Source organism: Trichomycterus rosablanca, chromosome 14 (genome assembly GCF_030014385.1).
Source record: "Trichomycterus rosablanca isolate fTriRos1 chromosome 14, fTriRos1.hap1, whole genome shotgun sequence".
Classification (NCBI taxonomy): domain Eukaryota; kingdom Metazoa; phylum Chordata; class Actinopteri; order Siluriformes; family Trichomycteridae; genus Trichomycterus; species Trichomycterus rosablanca.
In genome coordinates, this window is record NC_086001.1 from 18746558 (window position 1) to 18757798 (window position 11241).

The following is an 11241-nucleotide window of genomic DNA, read 5'->3' on the forward strand; positions in this document are numbered from 1 at the left end:
TAGTTTTTAGTTCTGTTACCTGGAGGAAATGGACGGGATCCTCTGTGTGTGAAAGCTGTACAAGTTCAGCATCTTTCCTCTTCAGCTCTACAATCTCCTGCTCCACCTGCTTCAGGACTTTTTCAGCTTGACTTACTTCTGCTGTCTCTCGATCTCTGATCAGATCTTTTAGCTCAGAGCATCTTCTGTTAATTGAGTTGATTAGTTCAGTACAGATCCTCTCAATGTTCTCCACTGCTGTCTGAGCAGAACACTGTGCAAAGATTTAGAAAGAGGAAATGTTTCTCACTCAGATATTTGTCCATCCTTTACATTTATATGTAGCTACTGGCCAGACTAAGACTTTCATTACTCATTGCTTGGTGATGGTGCTAAATGGATTGATTTTTCATACCCTTGAAAATTTTACCATCATGTCCACATCATGCAGTATTTGATACTTTACTTCCCAAATATAAGAAAGAGTTTCAGTCTTCTACCTTCTACCTTAAACTCCAGCACTTTTTCAGTGTTCATCATCACTTTAGTTTTTACTGCATTTATCAGCATGTTATATTTCCTCACAGATTTTCGATACAACACACCTGCTCCTGTATGTTCTTAATTCAAAATTATATGTGTGGATTAAACGTAATGAAACCTAAAAACACCATACTGTAAAATGTGCTGGTGGTAGCATACTGTTACAGAAATCAGGAAACAGCAGCCTGGCCATAACTGGGATTCAATTTAGTGACAATGGACTGGTTTACAGTGCCTTGCAAAAGTATTCAGCCCCCTTGAACTTTTCAACCTTTTGCCACATTTCAGGCTTCAAACATAACGATATGAAATTGTAATTTTTTGTGAAGAATCAACAACAAGTGGGACACAATCGTGAAGTGGAACGAAATTTATTGGATATTTTAAACTTTTTTTTAGAAATAAAAAACTAAAAAGTGGGGCGTGCAATATTATTCAGCCCCTTTACTTTCAGTGCAGCAAACTCACTCCAGAAGTTCAGTGAGGATCTCTGAATGATCCAATGTTGACCTAAATGACTGATGGTGATAAATAGAATCCACCTGTGTGTAATCAAGTCTCCGTATAAATGCACCTGCTCTGTGACAGTCTCAGAGTTCTGTTTAAAGCGCAGAGAGCATCATGAAGACCAAGGAACACACCAGGCAGGTCCGAGATACTGTTGTGGAGAAGTTTTAAGCCGGATTTTGGATACAAAAAAAAAGCTTTAAACATCTCAAGGAGCACTGTGCAAGCGATCATATTGAAATGGAAGGAGTATCAGACCACTGCAAATCTACCAAGACCCGGCCGTCCCTCTAAACTTTCAGCTCAAACAAGGAGAAGACTGATCAGAGATGCAGCCAAGAGGCCCATGATCACTCTGAATGAACTGCAGAGATCTACAGCTGAGGTGGGAGACTCTGTCCATAGGACACAATCAGTCGTACACTGCACAAATCTGGCCTTTATGGAAGAGTGGCAAGAAGAAAGCCATTTATCAAAGATATCTATAAAAAGTCACCTGGGAGACACACCAAACATGTGGAAGAAGGTGCTCTGGTCAGATGAAACCAAAATCGAACTTTTTGGCCACAATGCAAAACGTTATGTTTGGCGTAAAAGCAACACAGCTCATCACCCTGAACACACCATCCCCACTGTCAAACATGGTGGTGGCAGCATCATGGTTTGGGCCTGCTTTTCTTCAGCAGGGACAGGGAAGATGGTTAAAATTGATGGGAAGATGGATGGAGCCAAATACAGGACCATTCTGGAAGAAAACCTGTTGCAGTCTGCAAAAGACCTGAGACTGGGACGGAGATTTATCTTCCAACAAGACAATGATCCAAAACATAAAGCAAAATCTACAATAGAATGGTTCACAAATAAACGTATCCAGGTGTTAGAATGGCCAAGTCAAAGTCCAGACCTGAATCCCATCGAGAATCTGTGGAAAGAGCTGAAAACTGCTGTTCACAAACGCTCTCCATCCAACCTCACTGAGCTCGAGCTGTTTTGCAAGGAAGAATGGGCAAAAATTTCTGTCTCTCGATGTGCAAAACTGATAGAGACATACCCCAAGCGACTTGCAGCTGTAATCGCAGCAAAAGGTGGCGCTACAAAGTATTAACGCAAGGGGGCTGAATAATATTGCACGCCCCACTTTTCAGTTTTTTATTTCTAAAAAAAGTTTAAAATATCCAATAAATTTCGTTCCACTTCACGATTGTGTCGCACTTGTTGTTGATTCTTCACAAAAAATTACAATTTCATATCGTTATGTTTGAAGCCTGAAATGTGGCAAAAGGTTGAAAAGTTTAAGGGGGCTGAATACTTTTGCAAGGCACTGTATATGAAGTAAATTAATCTTCTTGGGTGGCTCAGTCAAATTCCTAATCTGATCACCCTTATCACAACCTCAGGATTGCTGTACAGCATCAATCATGAACTAACCACACATAATTTCAAGAAGTTTTTTTAATTCATGAACAAAAATGCTCCATTACTTGCAAAGTTACCTGAGATATAAAATATCTCATTTTAAATGGAAATTGGTTTAACGGAGGAGAGTCGGACTGATCCTGAGAGCTTTTTGTTTATAAAACTTACCTTGTGAGACTCCACAGCGTTTATCAGCTCACAAAGTTCCTTCTCTCTATTCTGGATTTTCTCCTGGAATTTTCTCTGGATCTCCAGCAGCTGCTTCTACACAGAATAACAATTCAGAATTTACTTGTATTGTGTACAAGCACCACATAAACAACGTCAGAGTAAATGCTAATGAGTTGTTACTTGTTAAAGAGAGCTGTATAATATTTTACCTGTTTCTCAGTTCTTTCTGCTGCAGCTGATATTGTAATATGTCCATTATGATCATCCATGGTACACAAAACACAGATACACTGCTGATCAGTACGACAGTAAACCTCCAGCAGTTTATTATGCTGAGAGCAGATCTGATCCTGGAGTCGCCTGGAGGATTCAACCAGCTTGTGATTCTTATAAGCAGGAATTCGATAATGAGGCTGAAGGTGTGTTTCACAGAAAGAGGCCAAACACGCCAGACAGGATTTTACTGCTTTGGATTTTCTCTCTGTACAGTAATCACACACCACATCTTCAGATCTGGTAGGAAGTGAACCTTGGGCTTCTCTTTTGTATCCTCTCTGGATTTGTTTTAACTCCAAAATGAGGTTTTAGATATTTTCAATCACCTTTTAAGGTTTATTCAGTAACACAAAGAAATGTTATAGAAACAGTTATAAAACATAGTCATTGAACACTGTTACTTTAAATAAACAAATAAATTAAATATACCTTTACTTAGAAATTATACAGTGCAATACACTTAAAACACTCAAGAGTTATTCCTAAAATAAGTCAAATAAAATATACAGTTCCCTTTTGGGTACTATATTACTAGCATGCATGCGTCATACCAATGCCAGCAATAAACCCATATAAAGTTGTTAAACCCGTTGCAGGCCTGTTACGTTGCTTGAGTGCGTTGTGGCCTTAAAACAATACAGCACAGGCCGCTTCACTCCTTAAAGCAAACAAAAAGAAATAAAAGAATGCCACTATCCCTTACACGTCTCAGATGAATGAAAGGGATACTTTACACACGCCTGAACGTCCCAACCTGCAGAACGATCCTCAGAGGAACTCCCACAGATGAAAGTTCCACTCTCAGGCATTGGTGAAACAGGTGTGTAGATGTCTTCACGCGGCCATGACAACAGTTCCTAACAGTGTAGCCGTCTTTATGTCAATCGGGCTATACTTAAACACACTAGCTCACTGATTGAAAGGCTAGGATACTCGAGGACATATATACTGTAGAAACATACTGCACTGCTTAAAAAGTTATTGAACTGACAACTTTTGGCAGATACAAACCAGCAATTTAAATTAGTAATCTAACCGAAAACCTAGGACTGGTGTTTCACTTGAATTCCGAAAATCTCTGAATAATCCTATCTTTACCGTCTCGTTCCCGTTCTCCCGTGCGCACACAGCCGCTCCTCCCCTCACCCCCGCCTCCTCACTCTGAACCAATCCCAAAAAAGCTCTCTCAGGCTGAACATTAACCCGTCCAATCAAATAAGACAATGATTGACAAACAAATGAGGTGATTGACAAACAAAAGGTAAAAATAAGTTGTAAGGAACACATGGAAAGTAATACTCTCCAATCTAACTTTAAACAAGTTTTAAAACTTTATCAAAAACAAAATTACCAAACTGCTAAATAATTATCATATTTAGTTTATCATATTTAAGCTTAGTAATAACTTATACAACTTATTATTTATTTACAAATTATCTATTCATGGGGCTACACTGACTTTTCTACTGACTTTATGAGGCTCAGACATTTATACTGTACATTTCACTTTATGTAGTTTTGCCATCCCATTACTCCATATTTCTACACTAAAATGTCTTAAAATAACAAGAAGTGGCATTTGATAATTTGATTTGAATTCTTTGTGATGTTGCCCTTTTGTGGTACTTTTGGAAAATTGTAAAAAAGTAATATGATATGGTAATACTTTTTTTCAACATGGTTACAAGATCTCATATTACCATATCATACAGATTTTACTGATTATACTGAATTTTATTGTAGATCAAACCAAAATGAGCATTTATAGCAGCAGGAAAAACAAGACTGAAAAAAAAACAGGGACATGATGCAGTAGTTTTATTTTATACTCTGGTTAAGTGTAAAATATTGATACATTATTGTTTTTTATAAACTGATGCATGACTTTAAAACATTTAAAAACATGGTGTTGTAGAAAAGCATTATGCAATTTAATTAAGAATGATTTGCACTTACATTTTTTATGTTACTGTTATATTTGTTTCCTGTACAAAAATAGTTTTTTAAAAAGTAATTTGTATAAATCTCTCTCTCTATACATGGTCACTGTGGGGGCAAATTGGTGGATAAGTGGGCGGGTCTAAACTGCTGAAGGCTGAATGAGCAGAGATAAACTGATGAAGGCTGAACAAACGTACCACAATACAAATAACTATTTCTGTGAAAGAATCAAATCCCCTCTGAAACCATCCACATGTATCTAAGTTCTGCTGTATTATTCCTCACCATGTGCTGGTTTCACTTTTAAACTTGTGTTTTACAGCTCAGGAGAAATCAGGTAAGAATCAGCTTCTCCAGGAGACTCTAAAACACCTCATGTGGCTTAATGTACTAAACAGCCTAGAAACACCAAACGACTGCTCATAAGCGCTCGCTACTGCTGAAATAACCAACCTGTGGTTCAAAAGGAAAATGATCATTTGTATAATAAGATTTTTCTTACAGACTCACAGCTTCTAAAAACACCAAAACAGTTTAATGTTACACTTTCATGTAAATTTTACATTTAATTTGTTAAATGTGACAGTATCACTTTTGACCCTAAACAAAAACCAAACCCCGGGTAGAGGAGCTGAGTGAACGTGGTCTGAACTCTGTGGAGGAGCTTCATTGTATCAGAGACGCTGTAAAAGGACAGAGTTCCTGCTTCATAATCCACATACACTCCTATTCTAGAGAAACTCGGCATTGAGGGAATTTTAGTCTCTTTGTTGTCGTGCAAGAATGAAAATCTGGATGGAGAACAGAACAAACTCCAACACTGATCATTCCGTCCAAACCCACACTCACCACCACGTCCCTTCCTGCTGATGCTTTTATATGACACTGCTATAAAAACCCCATTAATCCCACTCCACTCAACCTCCCAGTAACAGCGTCCACTCACACTCTCTCTACACACAACCTGGCAGTAACCATCAAATCTATCTGGATGATCAGGATACGACTGTAATGTTCCACTCCAGGTCACCACTTTGTTCTCCTCAGACAGACGGAGGTTTTTATTTACTGTGTTTGGATCCAGTGTAAACCGACAAAAATCTGGAGAGGAAACACAAAATAACTAATTAACATAGAAGAGAGAGAGTACGGTGTGTGTGTGTGTGTGTGTGTACAGTGTGTTTGTATGTGTACAGTGTGTGTATGTCTAAGTGTGTGCGTGTAAGAGTGTGAGACAAACACACACACACATTGCACAAACACTGCACAAATACACACAGACACTACACATACACACAAATACTACTCAAACACACACAAATGCTATACAAACACACATGAACACTACACAAACATGACACATACACACAGACACTACACAATCACACAAACTACACAAAAACACAAATGCTACACAAACAGTACACAAACACACAGACACTACACAATTACTCACAAATGCTACACAAACACTACACACACAAACATGACACAAACAGTACACAAACATGACACAAACAGTACACAAACACCCACAAGCACTACACAACACACACATACATTACACAAAAACATACAAACCCTACACATACACACAGACACTACACATACACACAAATACCACTCAAACACACACAAATGCTACACAAAAGCATGAACACTACACACAAATACATAAACAGTACACAAACACACACAACACTACACAGGCATACATAAACAGAACACAAGCACACACAAACACTACACAGAAATACAGAGACACCCCACGAACACGACACATTCCCAAACAGTACACAGACACACACCAGCAACACACAATCCAACAAAAAACACACAGTCATGCTAATAAAGCTCTTTGAATTGTATGTGTGTGTTTCAGGGTGTGTGTGCATGTATGAGGGTGTGTGTGTACTTTTTCAAATACTTTTTCACTGTACTGTGTATGTGAGAAATTTACAGTGTAGAAAATCTTCTCTGATTTCAGGTTCAGGAGGTGAAGTAATCTGGACTTTCTTCACTGCAGAAAGAGTTACAGTACAATAACTAATCACAGTAAATACATATTTACACCAGAAACTGTCACAGGTACAGGCAGTAAGACGTTTGACATGTTCTCCCAGTGTTTGTCTAAATTGACCTTAAATCTGAGTAACTGACCAAGTGCGAGTGTATTTGATGTTTGAGTACTGAAGCATTTTGGAGACAATGAAACACTGAGGGCTTGAACTCACCTTCATCTGGTATCTTCTCACACTGCTCTTTCCAGAATTCTTCTACTTTCTCTCTCAGCTGAGATACAGACTTTGTAACATCATCAAATGAGAGAAAAGGACTGATTGTGACAGCAGCTGATTCTGCAGATCCAGCAGGAGCCGAGAGAGACTGAAAATTCTACATCCAGATAAATAATGTTCACAGAGAAACAACAAGATGATGATGATGAATCACAAATAGTTCAACTAATAAACTTGTGTCTGTAAAACTGTTGACAAAAGTTGGTACAAGGACAATTTTAGACTACTGTGAAGATTGTAAAATGTTCCAAAAACATCTTAAACAGATAATCCAGCTGTGTTTGGGTATAAAAGGAGCATTCAGGTACAGACCAGTTGTTATGAGCAACAACTCTAAAATGCATTATTAAACAATCCTACAGTTTAAACACAACATTCTTCATCAAGCAACACCAGCCCTGTTATTTCACTAGCTGTCCACTAGAGGCCACCATTACCTAAATATTCAACCTAATCTTTTGAAGTCTGCATAACGTGTTTTCTGTTTGCCCTCGATGTTCACAAGTCACAAAATACTACTTCTTGTCTTTGTGATGCTACTGTCATCAAGTTTTTTCACATTCTGAACATATTTTATTACTCAGACTGGTGCAGCAATAATATAATTATTATTAGTTCTGTTACCTGGAGGAAATGGACGGGATCCTCTGTGTGTGAAAGCTGTTCCAGTTCAGCATCTTTCCTCTTCAGCTCTACAATCTGCTGCTCCGCCTGTTTCAGGACATTTTCAGCTTGACTTACTTCTGCTGTCTCTCGATCTCTGATCAGATCTTTTAGCTCAGAGCATCTTCTGTTAATTGAGTTGATTAGTTCAGTACAGATCCTCTCAATGTTCTTCACTGCTGTCTGTGCAGAACACTGTTAGAAGATTCAAAAAGAGAAAACGTTTCTAAACTCAGATATTTAGAAATCAAAAGAAAGTCAGAAAACAAGTTAGGGATCTAATCATAGAGAAGCTTAGATGTATAAAAACCTCAGAGCTCAAGTTCAGATCATTACAAGAGACTGACAATATTAAAACTACAGCCACACTGCCAAGGTCAGTGTTGTGATGTGGTTGCTTCATCACATAAATGTGTCTTTCTTCCTGTGTCCATCCCTCACATTCATATGTAGCTACTGGCCACACTAAGACTTTCATCACTCATAGTTTGGTGGGCATTTTTGACTTCACCAGCACATTCTGCAGTATTTGATACTCTACTTCCCAAATATAAGAAATAATTCCATTCTTCTACCTTCCACCTTAAACTCCAGCACTTCTTCGGTGTTCATCATTTTTTCATCACAGATTTTACTGCATTTATCAGCATGTTATATTTCCTCACAGATTTCCGATGAATATCAGGAAACAGCAGCCTGGCCAGGTCTGGGGAATTCAATTTAGTGATCTTTTCAAGTCTTTACCAGAAATCTTATTCAGTAATTTATGTTTAAGCACCTTGATCCAAAGCAACAATCAATAATCTTTTTGGGTGGCTCAGTCAAAGTCCTAATCTGTTCTTATAACCCTTCTAATTATTAGCACAACCTCAGAATTGCTGTACAGCATCAATAATGAACTAACCAGACAGAATTTCAAGAATTTTTTTAATTCATGAACAAAAATGCTCCATCATTTGCAAAGTAACCTGAGGTATAAAATATCTCATTTTAATGGAGATTGGTTTAATGGAGGACAGTCGGACTGATCCTGAGAGCTTTTTGTTTATAAAACTTACCTTGTGAGACTCCACAGCATTTATCAGCTCACAAAGTTCCTTCTCTCTGTTCTGAATTATCTTCTGGAATTTTCTCTGGATCTCCAGCAGCTGCTTCTACACAGAATAACAATTCAGGATTTACTTGCATTGTGTACGAGCACCACATAACATCAGTGTAAATAATTAGTTGTTACTTGTTGAAAAGAGCTGTATAATATTTTACCTGTTTCTCAGTTCTTTCTGCTGCAGCTGATATTGTATCATGTCCTTTATGATTGTCTAGCATACACAACGTGCAGATACACTGCTGATCAGTACGACAGTAAACCTCCAGCAGTTTATTATGCTGAGAGCAGATCTGCTCCTGGAGTCGTCTGGAGGCTTTAACCAGCTTGTGCTTCTTATAAGAAGGAATTTGATAATGAGGCTGAAGGTGAGTTTCACAGAAAGAGGCCAAACACACCAGACAGGATTTAACAGCTTTGTATTTTGTCCCAGTGCAGGAATCACACTCCACATCTTCAGGTCCAGCAGGAGGTGGAACTTGGGATTCTCTCTTTTTCAGATTCTCTACAATGTTTGCCAGAATAATGTTTTTACTCACTTCAGGTCTTGGAGTGAAGGTTTTTCTACACTGTGGACAGCTGTATGTTCCATTATCATCCTCCTGATCCCAGCAGTTATTAATACACACCACACAGAAACTGTGTCCACATGATGTAGTTACTGGATCCTTCAGTGTTTCCAGACAGATTGAACAGCTGAACTCATCCTGAGTTACTGACATTTTTGACTCGGCCATTTTTCTACATGTAAACAGATACACCAGTGAACGCAGCAAGTTATTTACAGCAGCTCAGACTTCCTGGTTTAGTTTGTGAGCATTATGTTCATGTTTACGTTTCTTGATTTTTGTTAATTTTTAAAATGTTTTGATTAATAATAATAATAATACATTCGACTTATATAGCGCCTTTCATAATACCCAAGGATGCTTCACATAGTGATTACAGTCAAAAAACAACAATCAAATAGAGACGAGAGAAGAAGAGTGAAAGTGCTGAGAAAACAAGAGCGTTTTAAGAAGAGATTTAAACTCAGAGAGAGAGGAAGAGAGACAAAGAGGGAGAGGAAGAGAGTTCCACAGTGTCGGGGCAGCAACACTAAATGATCTACCACCCATGGTGGTCAACCTAAACCTGGGTATAACCAGGAGACCAGCATCAAACGATCTTAACCTGCGGTAAGGAACATAGCGATGTAAAAGATCAGCCAGATACAAGGGAGCCAGACCATGAAGTGCCTTGTAAATGAGCACTGAAATTTTATATTGGAGACGTTTATTGACTGGGAGCCAATGAAGTTGTTCAAGTACCGGGGTGATGTGTTCATGTTTTTTTGACCGGGTCAGTACTCAGGCAGCAGCATTCTGAGCAATCTGCAAGGGTCGGAGGGATTTTGATGAAAGTCCATAGAGGAGAGAATTGCAATAGTCCAGTTTGGAAGTAACAAAGGCATGTACCAGGGTCTCAGCAGCTTTAAAAGACAGGAACGGACGCAAACGAGTGACCTTTTGAAGCTGGAAGAAGGCAGACTTTGCCAATGAACGTATATGTGGCTCCAGTGACAGGAGAGAGTCGAACAGCACCCCAAGATTACGTGCCTTGGAAGAAGACTGAACAGAGATACCAGCAATAGTGAGGGATGTGTTAGAGAGAGAAGAGACAGGAGATTTAGAGCCAATAATAAGATACTCAGTCTTACGGGCATTCAGTAGAAGAAAGTTTGCACACAGCCATGAGTTAAGATCACGGCTGCATTCGGTGAGGGATGGGGGTGGAAATGGATCAGATGGTATAAGGTTTAGATAAACCTGGGTGTCATCAGCGTAGCAGTGAAAATTCAACCCATGATGACGAAATATTTCACCAAGGGGCAGGATGTAAATAAGAAACAGCAATGGTCCCAACACTGAGCCCTGGGGAACACCCTGCTTTACAGGAGCAGCATCAGATGTATGTTTACCCATGCAAATGAAATGACACCTATCAGATAAGTAGGATTTAAACCAAGTCAAAACTATGCCAGAAAAACCAGTCAGAGAGCCGGGTTATGAGAATTTCATGGTTAACCGTGTCAAAAGCAGCAGTAAGATCAAGGAGTAAGAGGATCGAAGCAGAACCTTTGTCAGAGGAAAGAAGAAGGTCATTGAGTACACACAATAGTGCAGTCTCTGTGCTATGACGGGCACGAAAACCAGATTGAAAGGTGTCAAAAAGATTATTAGAATTCATAGAGTCAAGTAGCTGGGAGGCCACGACACGTTCCAGAATTTTTGCAATAAATGGGAGATTAGATATTGGTCTGTAATTACTTAATATGGAACTATCCAAATCAGGTTTTTTAAT

General features: G+C 38.8%; 1 protein-coding gene across 1 annotated transcript; it reads right to left on the reverse strand.

Moving 5' to 3' along the window:
- Positions 1-5361: 5361 nt before the first annotated feature.
- Positions 5362-9635, reverse strand: LOC134326542 (tripartite motif-containing protein 16-like). Its single transcript, XM_063008716.1, has 6 exons — positions 9057-9635; positions 8852-8947; positions 7755-7988; positions 7068-7227; positions 6794-6853; positions 5362-5934 (listed from the first exon to the last, which is right to left on the reverse strand). The coding sequence occupies exons 1-6, from the start codon at positions 9633-9635 to the stop codon at positions 5399-5401; spliced, it is 1665 nt and encodes a 554-aa protein (XP_062864786.1). The 3' UTR covers positions 5362-5398.
- Positions 9636-11241: the final 1606 nt, after the last annotated feature.

Coding starts and splice junctions, on each gene's coding strand:
- LOC134326542 (XM_063008716.1), bottom strand. CDS start 9,635: ATGGCCGAGTCAAAAATGTCAGTAACTCAGGATGAGTTCAGCTGTTCA. Junction 7,989..8,851: donor ATGCTGTGGAGTCTCACAAG/GTAAGTTTTATA, acceptor ATCTTCTAACAG/TGTTCTGCACAGACAGCAGT. Junction 6,854..7,067: donor TGAGAAGATACCAGATGAAG/GTGAGTTCAAGC, acceptor CTCTTTCTGCAG/TGAAGAAAGTCCAGATTACT.